A 22079-nucleotide genomic window follows, 5' to 3' on the forward strand; every position below is an offset into this window, starting at 1 on the left:
ATTCCATTTGGATTCTGGTGCTGACATCTTTCATTGATCATGCAAATTGTCAAAGTCTGAGCTAAACTTCAGTCCCATTTTCTTTTTTTTCCCCCATGTATCTTGGCATGCAGACTGAAAAGTCTAGGTGACTTTGTCCTGATGTTTCTCCATTTTTCAACAGCTTGAATTGTGCAGGTTTCTGAACAGAAAACATGTTTCATAAGCATGTACTGAAAATAATTTTTAAGGTTTTAATTGTTCTTTCTTATCCATTTTCTTGGGTGGTACTTTGTGTAGCAAATTGCTGCTTGTGTTTTGAGATGCTATCACAGCTTTCCAGAAATCTCCATTGTTTCTCAGCTAGTTAGTGGTGCAGAGCAATCCAGGAATTGTCAACACTTTTGCCTTATAGGGAGTTTCACTGAGAAGTCTCCTGCACAGCCTGCTGCAGAAATTGAAGGTGTGGCAGCAAACCTTACGTGCATACTACAAATAAAAAGTCATGTTGAAAATTTGTTCAAGTAGTAAACTCAAATGTTTACACAACAGGAGTTGATGATTATGGAGTTCTCCATGTAAATTTAGGTGACTGATAATGTCTTCACATGTAGCTCTTCTAGAGAGGAACAGTCGTGCTTTGCCTCATGGTTTCAGTGTGGGGCTCTCCTGTTTGGTGTTTTCCCTCAGCTCTGAGCAGTGTGATGGTGTGAGAACCTTTCTTGGCATTACTCAATGCAGGAGGAGGATTTCTAGCAGTCCTGATTGCACACAGGATGATGAAAGGTTGACCTGGGTGGAATTAAAAATATCCAAAACACTGTAAGATACCAAAGTATCCACCCAGATGCTTAAGCTCTCAGTTCTAAAAGTTGCATTTTTTGAAAACTGATGTCTGCTGATGAGCTGTTCTGAGTATTGGAATGTGCAGTTGGCAGCAGTGGAGTTAGGATGGAGCGTGGTGGTGCTGTGAACATTCACCCAGCTCATTTTCAGTGTAGTTTTTTTTTATAGTGGAGATGAAACATCAATTATCTCCCCATCTTTGCTATTCACTCTCCTGCCCTTTGTCAGAGTGCAAAGCCAAATGTGAAACCTTGGCACCGAGTGAAATTGAGTCTTGTTAACTCTTGATGCAGTGGGGAGTAGCCTTTAACATGAAGCAAGGCCCTTTTTCTCCTCTTGGCATTTTTGCTGCCCACACATGGCAAGGGGTCATCCAGAAGCATATCTGGCAGTTCCTGTGACTCTGCTGAGGTGAGGATTTGCCCTTTCAGTGGGAGGTGGTTGGAGGGGGTGGTAATGGAAGTGACTTTCTAAGTTTGCTTTCTGCTAGGTAACTATCACACGTGGGCTAGGGAATATGTGTTTGGCTAATATAGAAATGGAAAAAAAAAATTCACTAGTCGTATGTGGCACATCTCAAAATCATGCTTTAAATTGCCAGTTCATACCTCTTTGCTATTTGCTTCCTCCACTTATGCTTTAGTGTATTAAAAATGATCCTTAGCTTCTTGCTGGGAAATCTCCAGTAATGAGTGAGGAAACTCATATTTACTTCAGCCAATTAACCTCAGGATATTCTGAAGCTGTGTGTTAACCGGACTATACAGCTTAGTGATCAGAGTGGCATTGTAAGAAACAGCATGAAACTGCAATCCAGTAGTAAAATAAGAAGAGTAGCCCAAAAGTAGCCCATGTCCTTCTTATTTTTTGTTTTATTTTCCTGGTTGGAGAAATTGGGAGTGTGCCAAGCCACCAGAAAACGTTAAGATCCTTCTTCAGAGACTCAGCTTTCATTAGGCCAGATTTCCGCCTGAGTAGGGAGATTAATCAGATGCTTTCTGTCCTCTGTTATCCATTATGCTTTTTGCTTGACTGGTAACTGCTGTCAGTAGGAATATATATCTGTATGTATAAATGTCTCAGTTGTAAAATTGCCATCCAAATGAGGCTTGAGCCTTGGGTGGGGGCACTGTCAGATGTATGGAAATAGCAAGATCCCAGACAGTTGCAACTGCTTCTGGTATTTAAAGGTTTTAGTAAACTCTTGCCAAATGTTGTTTGCATTGAACTCAGTGTGGTTTCTTTTTGACATGGGCTCCTGCCTGAAAATGAGCTCCAAAGCCCCTAAAACCAGGCTGAGGAAGTGTAAAAAAAACTTCACCTTTTGCATTATAAAAGTGGATTTTGGTATTGGAAAAGTTTGCACAAGTAATAATTTTTTTGTGGTTTGGTAGCCAAAATTTAAAATTGCGTTTGAGGCTGAAAGAAGTACTTTGTATTACTCCAGAACAGTTTTTTCATAATTTTTGTATCTGGCCTCTATTTTGTTTAAACTCAAGAAGAGAAGATGGTAAAGACAAGGTTTGTGAGGCTCCCAAAATAACTGGTTTCTCTTTTACTAAATTTTTTTTTACTCCCTCCCCTTCTTTCCTGACTTGATCCAAGTACATGAATTGCTCTGGTTTCCTGATTATTTGTATTTCAAGTTTGTGATTTACTGGAAAAAGTGATGTGGCTCTAGTTGGTGTCCTTCCATCATTTGGTGCAGGGCAGCAGAGGAGAAGCTGCTGACCTGTCCCAGTGAGCAGGCACCCTGCCCCAAAGCAGAAATTGGGTTTTAAACCTGTGTGGTTACCCTGGCAAAAAGGCTTAAAAACTATTGCACAAGAGTGCTGTTTTAAGCACTGGTACTGGTGGAAAAAGCTGGACAATGTTATTTTGATGTCTCTGCGCTGCTGACCCATTGCAAAGAGCGGGGTTGCAAACAAACATGCAGCATTGTTCCAGGTTACTGCATTTTTCTGCTGCTTGAGAGTGGTTTGCATCACTGTGCCTTGCTGTGAGGGGTACTACCCCAGGCCTCTCAAGCTCCTCATCCAGGTGCTGGTGGACTCTGCCATGATCAGTAGGTCGCAGAGGTTATGCATGCACCCCTTGCCAATGCCAGTGTTCAAGACAGAAATCTTGCTCCTGCCGGTCACTGTTGTAGAGGGAGCTAAAAGTAACATGACTTTTTTGGGTGCTGTGTCTTTTGTGTTCTTGTTCTTTGAGCAAGCAAAACCCATTTAATGAAGACTGAAACACCTCAAGCAAAATCAGGCTCTTGCTTAATCCTACACCTCCTGAGCTGAAAATCTGAGCAATGCCACATATCAGCTTCTGTTGATAACACTGGCAATATTTGGTGGCAGGATTTGAAGTCCCTGAAACAGGGACTGGCCTGTTTGTAAGTGCTGTTTTGCAATAGGCAAGATAGTGACAAAGTCAGCCCTATTTTACAACTAGCACAGCGCTGCAAAACCTTCTGCAGTGCAGAAGAAAAGATGTGTAGTGCTCTGCCTGGCTTTCACTAGAGATTTAGCCTTATGTGACCTCACTGAAGTCACTGAAACTGCGCAGAGGAAAGCCTGCTGCTTGTTTGCTTTAGCTGTGTAATACGATAGCAAGTGGAAACCAGCAGGTAGCTAAAAAAAAAATAACAAACCCACAAGTTTTTGGGTTTTGTGATGGGAGGGAAGAAGCAGGTTGCAAGATAAAGTTGAGTAGCAGGAGGGAGCATTTGTGAGGGAGCTAAGCTGGAGGCTATTGATTGGCAGCCAGGTCTTAACATCAGCTGCATAAAAGGAAATCGAAGAGTCTGCCCAAATGTTACCAGGATGAAAGGCAGGATAAATGGTACTGAGCTGAACACCAGGCTGGTTTGCCCTTCTGAAAGGGCATCGGGTGTCCCCTTTTCACTTGGCATAGGGATTGCAGAGCACCACGCCACACTGTCCTCTGCATCAGTATGTGCTCGTGGTGGCCTTGACAGCAGCATTTTGAGGTAAAATTGCCCTTCTGTGGGCAAAGCACATAGAGTATCTCTGATGCTTTCACACATTCAAAGCCTGAGATCAGAGATCTGTGCCAGGCTTGCTTTTTTCCAAAAGAAAAAAGATAAAATACGTAAATCCTTTTCTAGTTTTACATCTTTGTGCCAGCAGATACCTGAGTTAACACGCATATGTTGCAGAGTTCTGTGTGGAAGGGTGGAAAATTAAATAGGAGAGGATGAGGCTTCTTGTAGCATGGAGCCTGTGAAATATGTAGTGGGAGGAGAGGCAGATTCACCGCCCTTGGAGTGAGGGAGTCCTGATGGGAAGGTTTCAGGTAAGTCTTAGGAACACTTTTGCTTAATGATCTTAAGCTTCCTTTCCCTCTTAAGTTAGCTAGGATTTTGCTAAATGCCTAATTTCTTTTTCAGCAGTGCAAGGATGTGTGGAACTAGGAACAAGGCTTGAAATGTCTGTATTGCCTTTAGTGGATGCTAAAGAAAGTGAATGAGTCAGTGAAGACCAGTAACAAAAATTAGTACTGCAACCCCCCTTCCCTCAAAACCAAATAAACAAAAGCTCTGAAATGTTCATCCCTGCTGTCAGTATTTGGTTTTGGGGCAGCAGCCTTTCACTGTGCTGTGGTAGCAAATTGCACTCCTGGAATCTCCGAGATTAGAAACAAGCCTGAGTAGCAGACAGCTGGTGAATGTGTTTTAAAATTGTCCATTTAACCCAAGGCTGCTCCACTGAATGCTTTTTTAACTCTTATATCTTTAGTTAGATGTGTGATATCTTTGGCCTTTCTCTAGACAGGCAGCCTGTATGAACTGTGTGTTTCCTATTGATGGAGCTGCATTTTCACTTGTCAGCAATAGTGTGCTGGAAATTTCTGATTCAGAAATAGGTCTTCTATAAATGATTTAACATCAGGCCATTGAAATGCATTTGTGTTTTCCTTCTTAGGGCTATTAAAGATGTAGAGAAAACATTTACCACCAAATTAATGGTTGCACTTTTGTTTTAATCCTGCAGATGGGGTTGATTTATATATAAAAAAAAATGTGCTGCAGAGAGGAATTACAACATTACACAATTTTTCAGTTGTACTTAATTTTTTTTCATGCCAATAATTTTCATCTAGATGCTGTCTCTTTAATGTGGTGGGATTTCTTTCTCATTAACTGTAAGGCACTGCATGTCATCCTGTGCTTTGTATTTCTTTGCTGGCTGAAATATTTCTCTGAGGTCTGTAGTGACTAGGAGGCTGGGACCAGGCAGAAGGTGCAGGGGCTCTTACTGGCATCTCCATCTCGTGGAGGGATGTAAAAACAGAAGGGTGGCAGCTTGCCTGCAGTCTCTGGGGGCAGGCAGATCCAGCTGAAGAGAAAGGAAAGGGTGTAGTCCTACATGCAGATAGGGGAGAAGAAGATTAAATGATAGAGCAGAGATTTTGCACAATACTGGCTGCTCTGATAAAATCTAGTTGACTTTCCCTTGAGGATTATACAGAGATAAGCAGCCTTAGCTCATTAGCACCTCCCCTTTCTCATGCTCTGATGATTGCTTTAGGTTTGATGGCAGGTGGTGATGGCAGGATTTGCTCTGATCTGGGGAGCAGTACTCGAAGTGCAGCACATCTTGAAGCCAGAGATGTTAGGCCGTGTGCCATTTCTTGCAGCTGAGATAAGACTCTGGCACAGTTCATTGATGTATTTATGCTTGGACCTTTATCCTCATGGTGTTTAGTGCTCTCAGTGCATGAAAGCAACCATTAGAATCACAGCATTTCGTTTTTCAACAAATGAACTTTGTACTCGCTCCCAAAAGCACAACTCCTGAAGCAGCAGTGGAAATGAGCTTAAGTGCATAACTCTGGGGAGCATCACAGTTGGGTCCTTGAAAACTGACCTGGCAAGTATGAAAAAAGTCAAGTGATGTTTTTCAGCATGCCTTCAAGTTAGGTCACTAATGATATTACTGCAACATCACAGTCATTGTAAATGTCAGTTCTATTAAAGAAATACACATTAATGCTCTTTAGATGGTGCACAGCATATTACTGTGTACCTTGCAGCCATCCATAAACATCTCCATGTGATGAAACTGATCTGAGCCATTTCCAGTGCTAAGATGCTTTGCCCCACTTCCTGCTGGAAGTTAGCACTTACTCGTGTATGCTTGTTGGTGTGAGCAGTTGTTTGAGTGATCCTTGGACCTTCAGCCAGAAAAAAAGCAAAGTTAAAGTCATTATGTCTTTCCTGGGCGATACTGGGATGTGCTCATCTGTCCCCTGGGCTGGTTTGGCAGGGACCCCTCTGTGGATTGGGGGAAGTGGAGGGTTACTCTCCCTTTTCACCAAAAGGAGAATCACCACCACCTTTATAAAAATAGGACTTAACCTTTATATAGTATTATGCTTTAACCCCAGCTGGCAGCTGAGCACCCGCAGCCCCTCTCTCACTCCCCCCAGTGAGTGAGCAAATCAAAAGGGTAAAAGTGAGAACTCATGACTTGGGATAAAGATACTACAATAGGTAAAGTAAAAGCTGCATTCACAAGCAAAGCAAACCAAAGAATTAATTTACCTCTCCCATGGGCTGGCTGGTGTTCAGCCATTTCCAGGTTAGCAGGGTGGAATTCTCATTACAGTCCCTATTCATGGACCAGACCATTTGGGGTAATGTTGCAATGAACTCCTCTCTTTGCTCCTGCTCCTTTTTTGGACTTAGCCACAGACTTCAGTCCCTTAGGATTTTACCTGCTCAAAGTGGAGCCTTGTCTGTGTGCCACAGTCTCTTCAGGGATGTACCTGCTGCAACACGAACATAACCACAGCCACAGATGCTTTGAGATGCACCTGCTCCAGCAGGAATGGATCCACAGCTGCTTAGGGCTGTTCTCCCACGTGGACTAATCCCAGGTCACATTCCTGTCAACCTGAGTTCACACTGCAGCTGCAACATATCCAGTGTAGCATCACAGACACATCAGGGATGGCCTGGGCATTTGCCAGCCTGGTGCTCTGTCACTGCTGACATCAGGATGTGGCCAGGCCTGGCAGAGTAACATGGTCAGCAGTTCAGCAAGCAGCAGAACCAAGGAGCAGGCACTAACAAACCCCAGGCTTTGGTGTGCAGTGAGGCAATCAAGCCCCATGGCAAGCCCAGGAGCCAGTCAATGAATAGCTCAACAACAGTAACAGCTATAACTTCAATCTAGCACCAATCTAAACCAAACCTGTCGTTATCTCAAACCCTTCCAGCCCCACACTGGCCATCAAAAGGACTGTTGTGGTTTAACCCCTGCTGGCAGCTAAGCACCACAGAGCCACTCCTTCACTTTCCCTGCAGAGAATGAGGGAGAAATCAGAAGGGTGAAAGTGAGAAAACTCATTGGTTTTCTCATAGTGTCAAGAGAAAGACACTAAAATAGGTAAAGCAACAGCTACACACACAAGCTAAGTAAACCAAGAAATTCCTGGGAAAGACCACTTCCCATGGGCTGGCAGGTGTTCAGCTGTCCTAATGAAAGCAGGGCTTCCTCACATATAATGGTGACTTGCAAAAGCAAATGCCATGATTCTTCCTGTCCCCAGTTCTTTCTTCTTGCCCCAGTTTTATGTGCTGAGCATGACACCATATGGCCTGGAATATCCCTTGGCCATGTGGATCAGCTGTCCCAGGTGTGTTCTCTCCCAGCTTCTTGTGCACCCCCAGCGCCTCCTTGCTGGTGGGATGGGCTGTGAGGCAGAAAACGCCTTGACTAGTGTAAGTGCTGCTCAGCAGTCACTGAAACATCTCTGTGTCATCAACAGTGTTTCTAGCTCCCAAAGGTAGCTCCATATGAGCTACTATGAAGAGGGTTAACTCTATCCTAGCTGAAACTAGACAAATTCACTTGGAAGTATATATGTACAGTATATTTATTACTCAAATTAACCATGCTAGTTGATGGATGGTGTTTTTCCTGCTTCTTATTTCATATATCAAACCCTTCCTATTTACTGGAACATAGAAAATCTAGCTGCTGAATTATTCTGTGTTGCATACTTTTATTTTTTCTCAGTCACTCTCCTGGTAATTGTTAATTGCCTCTCCTAAAGTCAGGCATGAATCATGCACAGATCTGCGTGGCTTTCACTGCAGACACATCTTTGTCCAATTCTTTGGTGCTGCCCAGTGACAATTACATCTTAATCAGGGTTGTGGCCTGTTTAAGCCCTCAAGAGATACAAAAAAGGGTTACAAATGAAAGTCCTACTTGCCATGGAAAAAATGTCTTTGGGTTAGGTTCCTTACTTGGAACACTGGTGGTGCATGTGGACTCTGCACATCACAATGGGGATGTCTTCCTGCACGAGTCCCCACTTTCACATCCCTGGCTAGGCAGGAGAAGAAATGTTTTTCTGATGGTGGTGTTTGTAATTCATTTCTGACTGTACCATCAGGTTACGTTCTCATGTCACTTCTTGCTGCTGTTTTAATTTAAAATGTGAGAACAACATTTCGTTTTAAAAACATATCTTGTTGTTACATTGACTCTGAGGGTGTTCTATCTCAGCTCTTCAGTAATGGCATCTGGGCTGAGAACACTCTCAACAGTTTCTCAGGATGTATTTCCACAGAAAAAGTTTGGCCTTTGGCCCTTAGAAGATATGCAGCCTGAAACAGGAGTACCTTTGAATTATGCTCTGTGCATTTCCTTTATGCTGCATCCGCAGCTGTGACCAGGTGTGTGCAGCAATGCTGAGCAGGGGATGGATCAGGTGTTGGGTGGCAGATGAGTGGGTCAAAAGTAGAAGGGAACAAAACTGAAACGAGCACTGGCCCTCCTGGGTTCTTTGCTGCACTTAGATGGTTAATCTAATCTCTTAATGCAACACTAAGGTCGTCAAAAGCAGAGCAAACTCTAATGTGTATCTGTGGTAGGCACAGTTGTGATGCTACTGACTCTGAGCTGCACCAGGAGAAACGTTTCTTCCAAGTGATGCCCTTCAGAGCACGGCTAAAATAAAATGAACAAACAGTTGCTGCAATTCCCACAAAACTGCAAAAAAGTTGCCTGAAGCTCTGATTAAAAACCTGTATAGCACATAAACAGCTCAAGATTTGCAGATCCCTGTAACCTGTATTGGAAGTAATCTTCTCTTCGCATGAGCAAGAACTACACTGACTAGTGCACTTGGGGATAGCAAAGGCTCATTTATTTAGTGTATCACTCCACTGATTTTCTGGCATGGTGTTTGGTGGGGGAGAATAGCTTGTAGAAGTGTGGTTTTCGTTATGTGGGGCAGTGATTTGAGGATGTGGTAGAAAGGAGCCTGGGGGCATGGGGACAGACGAACTGTGGATGCATTGGAAAAGCTCACAGAAATGGCCCCATCTGCTTTTGTTTTGTTTCCTAACTTAATAGTAGTGGACAAACCTAGCAATATGTTTTCCCACTTTTGAACTGTCTAAAACAAAGGGTTTTAACTAGCATCCTTTTCTATTTATAAAGGATCATTTATCTGACTTTACCAGGAATGTATCAAGCCTCTAGTACAGAAAGCTTGGCAATTAAAACATTTCTTTCCCCTGCAAGTCCTGAGTTCTGAAACCCAAGATGCTCTTTAGATGGGAAAGCTGAGAGTTGTGACTGTTTTAAAAAGTACTTTTCCTTTTTATACAGTGGGAAGAAATTGGCGAGGTGGATGAAAACTACGCTCCGATACACACATACCAAGTATGCAAGGTAATGGAACAGAATCAGAACAACTGGCTTCTGACCAGCTGGATCTCTAATGAGGGGGCATCCCGCATCTTCATTGAGCTCAAATTCACCCTGAGGGACTGTAACAGCCTTCCAGGAGGACTTGGGACCTGCAAGGAGACTTTCAACATGTATTACTTTGAATCCGATGATGAAGATGGGAGGAACATCAAAGAAAACCAGTACATCAAGATTGACACCATTGCTGCTGATGAGAGCTTCACAGAGTTAGACCTCGGCGACAGAGTGATGAAGCTCAACACGGAGGTGCGGGACGTTGGGCCCCTGACAAAGAAGGGATTTTACCTGGCTTTCCAGGACGTGGGCGCCTGCATTGCCCTGGTCTCCGTGCGCGTGTACTACAAGAAGTGCCCGTCGGTGATCCGCAACCTGGCGCGCTTCCCCGACACCATCACGGGGGCGGATTCCTCGCAGCTCCTGGAGGTGTCGGGTGTCTGCATCAACGACTCGGTGACCGAGGAGGCACCCAAGATGCACTGCAGTGCCGAGGGGGAATGGCTGGTGCCCATCGGGAAGTGCTTGTGCAAGGCAGGCTATGAGGAGAAGAACAACACCTGCCAAGGTAAGGGTTCGCAGGGAGGGCGCTGTGATGAGCTTCCAAGGGGGTGGGCAGCTGGGCTTGCTTCTCTTCCATGGCTTTTGTGCCTGGTTGAGTTGGCAGTGGTGGGTCAGGTTCTCACTTCCACTGAGGTCCTTTGAGTAAGAGTTGCAGCAGGAAGACAGGCCTGGGCTGGATGTCATGGCACTTGACACCCCATGTGCAGGTGCTTCTGGTGCTGCCAACAAGGAGAATCTGGCATTCTTCTATAACCTTTGGAGCACTGTACTATTGGGTCCACGAGGCAATTGTAGTCTTATCTGTTATTTAGAGATTTCTGTTATTTTTCCTCAGTATCAGGTTTTCCTTATGAGTCTTAGAAGCCTGGTTTCTTTATTTTCTGGACTGTACCCGGGAATGTTTGAAGTTAATCTCTCTATGGAAGATGCATTTTGTTTTTTTTATTTGGAGGAGTGTGTTTTTCTGTCTTTATCACTCTATGGGGGGCTGGGTATTTGATGTGGTGTGAGTTGATTGATTTTCCTCTCTGGTAAATAATTTAATACAAAGCTGCTCGGCTGTTCAGAGTTAAACTTAAAGCCCCACTGATAAAAATGCTTCCATATGTGCTGAAGTTTTCCCACAAGTAGATGGCTGAAGTTCCCAGATTGCTGGTCAGCATAGTCTCCTGAATCATCAGAGGCCTTGTGCAAGAGATCTAGGATATCTAAAGCTCAAGACTTAAAAAAGAATATTTACAAAGAACAACAGTGTACTTTGAGTGTACAATATCATTTTGTGGTTTGCTGTATTACATGCTTATTTATAAAATTTGCCCTTCTGTTGTAAAAATGTAGCAGGTAGCCTAAAACTAATTTGCTTGCAAAAGAGAAGGTAAACAATGATATCAATACAGTTTGCTCTTTGCAAAATTAATACGTATTGGTTATCGGTTCTATCTCAATTGGCTTGTCTTTGCAGACACTTAATAATGGATTGTAATAGATACTGTGGGGAAGGCAGAGGAATTCCACTTCAGCTGAAGTCTGTGTTGCATTTTCTCTTCACCTCACTCCAGACACTGATTATTGTTTGTAGTGCAGTACAAAGAATAGATCAGTGCATATCCACAGCAAACTGTGGTCTTCATCCTTTAGTCCTTGGTCACAAGCTTGTGACCCTGAAGATAGTTCAAATCTCTTCAAAGGTTGACATGGAGAGAAAATGTAATGTTTGAGAGAAATGTTTGTGTTGGAGAAACCTCTACTAAACAGCATGTGGAGTGGTATTTTTGACCAGAATAGTATCCTTTTTCGACAGATGTAGTCAATGCAGCAAAATCTGTCTTGATTTTGCTTTTCCTGTGCTAATAAAGATATTTCTCCTTTTAGGGGGGGGAGAAGAGACCTACTCCATGTTTGATACTGTACAATGGAGGAGCTAAGATCAACATTATTCCAAGTTGAGGAAATACAGACTGCCACAGACGAGGGATGTTGGTTGATAGATCAGCAAGGTTTTGCTTAATTATGGCAGAAAATACCACGTCACAAAATGACAAGACACAGATCTGGTGCTAGGTCTAGAATTTTTAGAGTAAAGTAGTCCTCTATTAGTCACCCTTCAAGTCCTGTCCTCTGATGCTACATTTCTGAAAGCACACTTAGAGTCTCATAAGAAAAAAAACAAAAACCAAAAAAAACCCAACCAAAAAAATAGCCCATTCCCCTCCAAAAAAACCCACTCTTAAAAAAACCAACTATGAACCAAAACAGCAAACCCAAAAAAATATAGATTTAAACCAGAAACCTGAGACTATCATTGAAGAAGCTGGGCTGCTTCAATGTAGAAGGATTGCAGTGTTGAAATGGCAGTCTGGGGTGTGCTTTCAGAAGACCTTAGTGATTAAAGGTTGTGCTTTCCGGTTTTGGGTCTAGGTTGGTTTTTCTTTTAATTTGTTTTTCTTAAGCGGGCAGTATGTGGCCTCTCAATTTATGACTGTGCTGGGTAGGACTGTGATCATAATTAAGAAGTGTAAAAATGCTTTGTGGTGGTTTATCCCTGCTCTGTTCCTAAGGTATATTCACATAAACTGCTCTTTATCTTACCTACAGACAGGATTTTTATCACTTTATTGCTCTAGAGGTGTTAAAACCAGTACTTTTTTTTTTTTTTTTGTGTGGGGTAGCCCTAAATTCCATCACCAAATCAATGGGACTTGAGTGCCTATGGCAAGTTCTGTTTGAGGGCCCCATTTGGATGTCCTGTGTTTACCCCAGGTCATTGTGCCAAGCTTTCCCTGCTGCTTGGCTCCAGGATGCTCTGTTGAGAGGAGGCATTCAGCCTCAGGCAGTTCAGGAGGTCTGTATCCAGCATGTATGGAAGTTCATGTCCATATCCCATGTGAGTAAAAACACTTTCTGGTTTGGTTATTGTTACATTCACAAAGATGAGACTGTCTTCTAGGGCAGTGAAGTTAGACTTTGCATCCCTGAGCAGAGTAAGTAACACCAAGAAAGGTCCTATGTATTTGTAAACGCTCAACTTTTTTTTCACTGATTGATGCTAAGGAAATGCACTCCATGCTCCTGGCTGACATAATGGTGGTCTTGGCACTCTGCTGTGTAGCTTTCACAAACACCTAAATAACTTCTGACCTTTGGTTTGTAAATCACTTGGGTGCATCTTGCAAGCGGTCTCCCAGTTTGCTTTCACTCAGTAAGCAGCTTTTTCATCACCGTGCTTTGGGAAACATTTTCAACCCAGAAGAAACAAACCCTGGCTTTGTTTATTAAAATTTCTCCTGCAAAGATGACATTTTCCAATCCCTAGTGTCACGTCTGGACATAGCACATTACGCGCTTTTATTAGAGGTGATGTAAATCCCAGTCATCCTCACAAACATATGGGAACTATTGAAATCCCTTCTGCCTACAAGTCATTAATTGGCAATGATGTTCTGAATTCATCATCTTGTCAGCAGGGTTCCTGTTTGAAGAAGGCACTGACAGTAACAGCTGAGCAATTTCTCTCACTGGGGACTCTGAGGTTGTAAATATGACATGGTCTAATCTCCTTATATAATGTGCTCACTCTGTCAATTAGTATAGGCAGCTAGGTAGTAGTTACTGTAAAAAACTCAAACTATTTGGATTTTTACACCTCTTGGCAACATGGCATATTTATCAGCAACTGCTAGGGACAGCTAGAGGTAAATTGTGACTGTGTTAGGACATGCTTGTAAAGGACCAGTGTTGAGGGTTCATTATTCACAGGAATATATTGCTGTGCTAGTTAATAAGAGAAATTTAAGCAGTTGCTCTGTGAATTTCTATGCTGGTTTCCAGTGGTGGTTTGGTAGCACTAAAGGACTGATAGTTATGGGCTTTGCCTCAGTTCAGATGGTGCTTTCTGAATGGACCCTTGAGGAAAATGCCTGCTTTAAAGTCTGCTTGGCCAGTTTCATGTTTCCTAATGGTGGTCTCTGCCCTAGCAGGCAATGCTCAACCAAAGCTGAGGGACAGATCCAAAAATGCTGTAAAAGTTGGTGTAGTGCCACTGACATTTCTCCCTTTACCCATTTAGGGGTTTGACAAAAAAAATATCTGCCCAATCTCTGCTTTCCTCTTCCTGCACTGGCATGGGTGAGTTTTGTTGTAACTTTAGTTTTAGTTGCTTACTGTAAATATCAGCACTCAAACCATTGGGGTTTGTGTAGGAAATTAATAGTGTGACAAAGGCACCTTCTGGCACTTCTCTTTGCATTCATCCTCACCTTCAGCCCAATATGTTTTCAGTGAGCAGCAAGAAGTATTTATTTTTATGCCTTTAAAGACAGCTGGGCCCGTGCAACTGGAAGAGAGGGGATGTTGACATGTTAAGCTAATGAAAGCCAAAAACATCTGCAGTGGTGAGGTCCTGGTAGTGTCCAGTGGGCTGCAAATGTAATTGATTTTGCAGAGCCTGATCTTTTTTCAGAGCTGAAGCACAAATAAATTAAATATTTGAGTAAAGAAAAAACGGAAGAAAAGAAAACTCTGCAGAAGGAGAACCAAAGTGAAAAGGTGAGTAATGAGGTCAGGAGGTCATGACACTCTCCGAGAATCAGTGCATGCTGCCACTTGAAGAGACATCAAAAAGAGTACAGCTGGTTTTAGCTAGCTAGCAGGTATACAGACAAGCCTAAAGATGTTAGAGGTGGACAAAATAATGGGGGAAAACTCAGTGATATCTTTCTTCACCCTTGATGTCTTCTGAGGAAGAACACTGAAACTGAGGGCTGGAGGAAAGGTGGGTTGGGGTATAGTGTGTGGTTTTGGAAAGGAGCTGCTACAAGAAAAAATACCTGGATTTTTTTTTTTCTTTTTTTTTTTTTGGTAAAACCTGTCTAGAATGTTCAAGTCCTTCTGCTGTCTTAAATATTGATGTTTGTTTGATTATCTTTCCCTTAATCAACTTTGCTGAACATACCTCAATGCATTTACAAAACCATATTTATTTTTGCTGATTGTTCATTGCTTGTGTTGTGATTTAGCTGAGCCCTTGCCAAGAGAAATGAGTTTCTTACAGAAAACAAGGGCTGCAGAAAAATTTTGTGTTCACAGGTCATTTATTTTGGACTTAATTAAAACTAATTGACACCTAGCTTATGTAGTTTAGAAGTTTACCTGCTGAATCAGTTCCTGGATGATTTTGTTGCTGGCTGATTGGGGGTGAAGCAGAGCTACTCATCTTCCTCCAAAAGCAGAGCAATCAGTGCAGGCTGTTTGAAGGCACTTTGCCAGAGCAGTGATCGCAATCCCGTTGATGAGCCACTCGAAGGACACTCAGAGGCAATTGGTTATTTACAATTAACAGGAGGCTGTGCAGGAGCGAGCAGGCAGAGGTAGTGACCCTTGGCTGGTGAGGAGCAGAAGGTACCAGCTGTGGAGGGCTGGGAGACAACTGAGGACTTAAAATGGAGTGATGGCAGAGCCATGCTTTACAAGTCTTGTGTTTCTGAGTCTGCACAGCAGCTATCCCAGAGACCTGATGTGAATAAAAGAGGCAGCTGATACCACAATAAAGAAAACCCTGTGTATTTGCATATTATGTGTGATTTTCTCAGGTGACACAGTGCAGAACCTCAGCCATTGTCTTCCCTATCCCCTTATTTCTAGAAATGGAAACATGCTGCTGCACGGGTAATCTTATTTTGAAACTTGGTCTTTTGCTCCAGAGCAGACAGTGTTTCTGGTTTTACGCCTGATAGACCTGCAGTAGGGCGGCAACTTTTCTTCAGTCCATTCCACAACTTGCCTGCCTCTCTGCCTCATGTTGGCTGAATTCTCTCTCTTCTCCCCCCTCCTCCTTGTTACCTATGCTGGAAAGGCAGCATACTGCTTAATCCTGCCTGTCTTGTGGGAGACTTCCCAGCTGGGACTCAGGTGGATAAGGCAAGTGTGCTTTTACCTTTGCAGGGGAGTGGAAAGCAAGCAAAGTCCAGGGATGATAAAAAGAAAGGAAAAAAAATCTCTTTTTAATTGTTCTACTGGGAGGTGATTACATGGCAAGAAAAACAGTGATGGAAATATTTGGTATATGGAGAATACTAAATCTGGAAGTACAGTTGCCCCTCCAGGGAGTTCTTTGCCCATCATTCATACTTCTTGTGCATTTTTATGATTAAAACCAAATTGGATGGGAATATAGCATGCTAGGTGTTTATATAATTATGAACTGAAGTACCTAGTTAATTTTAATTAGTCACAAACCCAACCAGTGTCAGAATAGCTGAATTTTTGGCCACACATAGTGTATTCTCTATTCAAATGTAAAGAAAGTCACTTGAATGCAAAATGCAGTTGTCACTGAAGGGAGAATGGGCTTCATTCTGTAGAGAGGTGTGTGCATGTATATATTTAGGTGTTTTGTTCTGCAGCTGAAATAATTAACAAGAGCAGGGAAATGTTTTGCACAGATCAAAACTGTGTTGCAGCAGGACTGATTAAATATTACTGTCTTTGTTTTGGTTTGTGTGGGTATATTTGCCCTCCTTTTCGTAGGAGGCACGGTGTCCATCTATGTGCAATGGTTTGTGCTTTACTAATGAGCTGTAACTTTCTGCACTACCTGGTATACTCATAACCCCAAGGACTGAAGATCTTTTCCTTGTTCTGCAGCAATGCTTTCAGGCTGCTGCTTTGACCAACTTAACCTTCCTGCTCCTTGCAGTCTGGCTGCTGTGCACTCACCTTTCAGAAGGACAGTTAAGAAGTACTTTATTCCCTTCACCAAGTGTAGATTGAGCAAACAAAATAAGGTTTGGAAATGGTTTCAGAAGTGTAAACTGTGAAGGTCATGTTTGCTTCTTAACCATAAAATATTTTGGGACAGATCTTAGGGTATGCTTTTTAGTCTGGTCCTAGATAACTAAATTATATTTACTTGAGTGCTGCCTTTGTTTGGTTTTATCATTCCTGAAGATACTGTATCCATTGGTAGATTAGGGAATTTGTTAAATTATGGGATGGCAGAGGTGTTGTAGGACAAAAGGAGTGTTGGCCATGGTGTGGTTAGATTCCTTTGATTGCCAGCTTTGATTTTGAATGGCTTGGAAACAGCTTACTTATTAATTGTGGTTTTTTGAAACAATTAAGGACTCTGGAAAACCACTACGGATAAAGTGCATGAATGCTTGTTGGCAACGCGGTGAATTTAATTGCCTTGATTTAAGATACAGCTGTGCCCAGCTGCCCACTCTGTCCCAGCACTGGAAGCTGCTGCTGGCTCTGTAAAACTGGATCGCTTGCCCATGACTGATGTGATCAGTGGAGTGCTTGTCCTGATGTCCTGGCCTGGGGGCACTCTCCCTAGATGGTGATCTGTGGCAGAAGGGTCGCTGCAACCACTTGAACTGCCAAGGGTCTGCTAGAGCTCGTTTGTCAGAACCCTCATTCCACCTAATTTATATGGGGCATTAAAATGAAGTGGTACTATTGTTTTGCTCATAATTTGGGTTTTCGGTTTTGTATTTCTCATTTAGAAACACTTAGCAGTAGTTAATGATGTGTTGACATTTCAATAATAAGCTTTCCTCTCTGCATGCTTTACATCTTGACCATTTTCACTTGCTCTGGGTTAAAATTGAGGTTGAAATCCAGGCTCCACAAAAGCAGGCTACAGTTGTGCCTTGTATGGACAGATTCACAGCTTATATTTTATTTTATTTCTTTAGCTGAATAAACTTGTATCCTTTACAAGGTAAGTGTTCAGTAGAATGAAGTAAGAGCAATGAAACTGCAATACGTATATCTGTAGAAAGAGTTGAATCTGCTCTTCATGATAAAAGATATACCCATTCATTTTGCTGGAAGATTGTTCATTTTTTGTCGCTGAAGAAGTTAATCTATGTATGAACAACATAGGGTTAAGATTGTATTGAACATGGTTCTGATGAGCTTCCATTTTTGATTTCCCTCAGGGTGGTTAAGAGGTTTTTAATACTGGAGTAAACTCAGAGGGGTAGGCGTTACATAAACCCCAAAATGTATACACAAAACAGATTAGAGAAAAAAACCCAAACAAACCAAGACAAAAGAGGCAATTCAAGGCTTGTGGATGTCCCTTATTTCTTTCATACACCTGTCTTTATAAATTTATGTCCTTAAAAATACCACTGAAGTTTGAAGAACTGGGATTTGAGATGACAACTTTCTTCTCACTGTAAATGACAGTCAATCAATTTAATGCCAAGAAAAATTCTACTTCCCTTCTCCTGAAAACTCTGGCTTTAAGAGCCACAGTAAGTGGCAGTATCAGGACAAGCTCCCTGGCTGGGGGGTTTGAAAGAAGACTATCCCTGCCTGCATGCCTCCTCATGCCGCCCACAGTTACTTTCCTGGAAGCAGGATGGGTGGGAGAGGATGCACATCAGCAGAGCACCTTCATCTGCATCCTCATGCTCCTCACAGAGCCCGCTGTGGCAGTAATGGTGTGGGCTCAGCCTCCCTGACAGGTTTGCCTGGCCAGTGTGGCACTGGGGTGGTGCTGGCTTGAGATGTGACCCATTCTTGCGGTGACACTCGGAGGGGTATCCTGAGCCAAGTCCTCACAGGAGGCTTTGACCAGCTTGTGAGTAGTTTTGCTGCCACTTGAGAAGTGGGTTTTTTCACTGTGAGGAAAGAAACAGTTAATGCAGACTATTAAAACACCTTCCAGGTCATGTGGAGGGCTTTCCTCTGTTGGATCTATAACTACCAACTTTTTGAAATAGGTCAGAGTCACTGTTCTTGGTTTTACAAACAACAGCCTTGGGCTGGAGACTCAGTTATTCAATGCCATTCAGAGACTAGAGCCTGAACCAGGATTTTGGATATCAGTGCTGTGCTTGATCTCATGTGCTCTTTTTATGCCCTTAGACTAACCTAAAGCCCTTAAGATCATTCCTCTCCAGGTAGATTCATTGGGAAATAACAATGAAATTAACATTCCTCTAGAGATGGAATTTGGACAGAAATTGTCATTTCAAAAGGCTTGCTTTTGTGCCTCAGGTAGATGCTTTCTTTCAAAAAACCACTTGGCCTGGAGGTGCACTTTCTGAACAGGACTCTCACATCACCTAGATGCTCTGCCTAGTGTGGCAGCTGTGCCAAGGAATCCATCTCTACCCAAGGGTTCATTTCACTGCCAAAACATCAGCATTATTGACTACTAGACACTCTGCATATATATAAAAAAATCATCCCCTGCCCCAGCAGGATGTCCAGTGTGTGGACTGTCTGCATGTGTGTGACTGGTATTACTGCAATAAAGGGAGCCTGTCCAGGGAGCCAGCATGATGTTTGTTGAACTCCAAGTGATGGTTGCTACCAGGTGAAATCACTGTCTCCTGCCCGGGCTGGGAGTTGCTCTGGTACAGCACTAATTCCACAAATAACACATTAGAGGGCTTAGATCAGATTGGGCAGTCTGTCATCCCATTGCAGTGGTGACAGGGGGTCACAGTGCTGCCTTTGAAATCTGCCTGGAAAGGAAGGTTTTTAATTACTGCAGAGCGTGGGGAATGTGCTAATTTGAAATTTGGTGGAAGCAACCTGCAGTCTGCAGCTTCCCAGCTCCAAACTGCTTCTCAGAGAGCTTGCAGCCCAGGCAGTAATAGAGCTAGGAGTGTGGGCTTCACCACTGCTGGGGCTCTGGCAGGTTCAAGAAGCGACAGCAATGTTGGAATCTTGGGACAGGAGCCAGTGTTTTATTAGTATAAATCCAAGGCAATTGGGCATGTTAATTACTGGAAGAAATTCACAGCAGGGAGGAAGAGGTCCAGGATGATGGGGAGATGCCATATATAATTGCCAAGGTCCGCAGATGCCCTGTGACCCTGTGCTGCTGGGATTTCCTGCATTGCAATGCTTGACTGGCAGCTGACTGAGTGTTGTCATTGCAGGCTGCAATGTCTAGAGCAAAGTGCCTGCAGAGGGAATATGAGGCAAAAATAGCTTAAGGCTCACAGACTACTGTAGCAAAAGTAATCATGGGACCCTCCAGTACCAAGTCAGATGTTGGTCGGGGCATTTGTAGGCACATGAGTGTGCTGGTAAGGGGTAAGCAGAAGGGTGATGTGATTTTACTCTTCCTGTCCTACCTGATTTTGAGTCTGCGTTTTGCTTGAGCAATTGATGCTCTTTTACTGCCAGAGCAGATGATCAGCAAGAGACTCTTTATAGAAGTGAAACGCCACAAACCTATGAAGAAAAAGGCGGGTGTCTGTCTTGCAAAATAATATTTCCCTCTCTGCCCATCTGATGTCCTCAGTCAGACTCAGATAAAAGCTTTTTTCCCCTCCCTGGGCACAAGACTGGCCCATATTATTTATTTATTTGTAATTTTTTTTTTTAGAAGAGCTTTTACATTATTTTTCTTTGCTTTCACAGTTCAAGCATGATTTAATGTGTCAAAACTAGTTTGCTTAGCTGGCCTTGATTATCTTGCATACTTCCACTAAAACAGGGCAGTCATCCTTCCAGGCACTGCTGCTGCCCAGACAAATGAAGTGTCACAGCAGCTAGGACCTGCTCTTATGTTGTGACAGCAGCAGCATCCTTCAACAAAGCCGTCAGCAGGGAATTTAGACAGGGATAATGCCTACAGATATGGCTTGGGTCAGGGCAGCGTGGGCCCACACAGGCAGATGTGGAGACACACTTATGCTCGGGAGACTTCATCGATCATTCATGTGCATCCTGGTCCAGATTGAGAGTCTAGCTAGTACCAGAGAGAGAAAGAAACCATCCTGTTGGTGCCTGCACTAGTGAGCCTGGCAGGAATAACACTGAGAGACCTTGCTGCAGGGTAGTGCTGCCAGACTGATACATCTGGTTGCAGGTTTCCTGGCAGAAATGAATTGCAGCGTGATCTTTTGCATTTTGTAGTCAGTGGGGATTTTATCATTGATTTTGGTGGGAGGGAGATGATAATCCTTTATGATACGTTAAACTAAATTATTTCCTGGCCTAGATCTTTATTAAGTGTCATGCTGACTGCCAGCAGAACACAGCCTATAGGAAGGAAATTTAGTTCATGATAATTGGTATAACTCAGAACTATTTGTCAGCAAGTGGTCTGATCCTGATCTCCTCCAAGCTTCCCAAATATCAGTTTCTGTCATTTTGTGGTTGTCTTTTTATCATGTAATGCAGGAGGACACAGGCTGAAGTTCATCCACCGGTTTCTGCACTCTTCTCCATTGAGGAGAGTAAGGAAGAAATTTTGAGTTGCTTCTCACTCTAATTAGTTTAAAATGGCATAGCAGCCCTTGAGCCTGGCTGCAGGACATGGTGCTTTGTAGGAAGCCTTCCCTAAGGTGCTGCTGTGTGCTCAACTGAGCAAGAGCTCTGCACTTGGCATCCTCATCATTGATGTCTTCAGGCTCTTGTCTCCTGGATGCATCAGTAACACTCAGCAGTCAGGTCAGACATCTCCTGGTGTGTTTTTGCTGGGGTGTGTGGGATGGCTGCCAGCTAGAAATCTGGTGCTCAGGGTCTAGTGGAATCGTTGTGTGAGTCTGTTATTGACGGGGCTCTGACCGTGGCTAATGGCATTGACGAGCTGTGTCATCCTGATGGTGAAGGCATTGGGTCATGCATGGCTCTGAAATGCAGCATGTTAAGTGCACTGGTAGATGGGGGGAAGTGCCCTTCCGAAATATTGTGGGACTGTTTGATTTGATTGGATTGCCTCTTCTTTTCTCCTGTTTTGTTTCTTTGGGTTGGGTTTTGTTTGGGGTGGTTTTGTTTGGTTTTTTTGTTGTAGTTTTCGTTTTTTTTTTGTCTTTTTCCCAATAAAAGACTATGCTAGATCAGACCTTGGTGTGTAAAACACTGGCCAGTGTTGTCTGGCAGCTTGATTCCATGACTCTGTAAACTGACACAAAAAGTGTTTATTGTTAATCAAGATCCCTGTGCATGATTCCTTCTGTGTCTTCAGCCATTCAGATATGTGCAAGTCATTTTGCTGTACTTTGTGGGCACTGTGCACACAACTAAAAACACAATGCCTCCAATGTGGCATCTGTGTTCAATACCTTGTGAAGCTCTGTGCTAAGAAGAAAAATGAGTATTTTACAAGAAAAGACAAACTAGCCCAAACTAGAATGAATGTTTTCAGGTGAAAGCATTTGCTCTTAGGTTGGAAGCATAAAAGCACCAGCTTAAAGTTGCAGTGTTCATTTCCTCTGAGCTTACTGTATTTTGCCACTCGGGTTGGGAAGAAGCAGAGGCAGCCCAACAGTCACACCGCAGTTGTGTCTGTAGGACTGAGTGTGCATTGAGGGATTTAGCGAGAGGCACCTGTTAACTGCTTGTGTGCTGCTGGCAGGTGGGTGAGGGCCCATGGAAAGCCAAGCTAGAACATCTCTGGTTCTGGAGTCACCTTCAGTGTTTTGCACTGCCTACGTGCATGAAAACAGTGTGGGCTGTGAATATAGAGAAACA

At 43.2% G+C, this 22079-nt stretch overlaps 1 protein-coding gene across 6 annotated transcripts in view; it reads left to right on the top strand.

The window, feature by feature from the left end:
* The window catches only part of EPHA5 (EPH receptor A5), a 195777-nt gene that overhangs the window by 35389 nt on the left and 138309 nt on the right, over positions 1-22079 (top strand). For all 6 annotated transcript variants that reach the window (XM_058803811.1, XM_058803812.1, XM_058803813.1 and 3 more), the window contains exon 3: positions 9471-10134. In XM_058803811.1, coding sequence (XP_058659794.1) covers positions 9471-10134 — 664 coding nt within the window. The remainder of the gene's footprint in view (positions 1-9470; positions 10135-22079) is intronic.

This window comes from Ammospiza caudacuta, chromosome 4 (genome assembly GCF_027887145.1).
Source record: "Ammospiza caudacuta isolate bAmmCau1 chromosome 4, bAmmCau1.pri, whole genome shotgun sequence".
NCBI classification, from domain to species: domain Eukaryota; kingdom Metazoa; phylum Chordata; class Aves; order Passeriformes; family Passerellidae; genus Ammospiza; species Ammospiza caudacuta.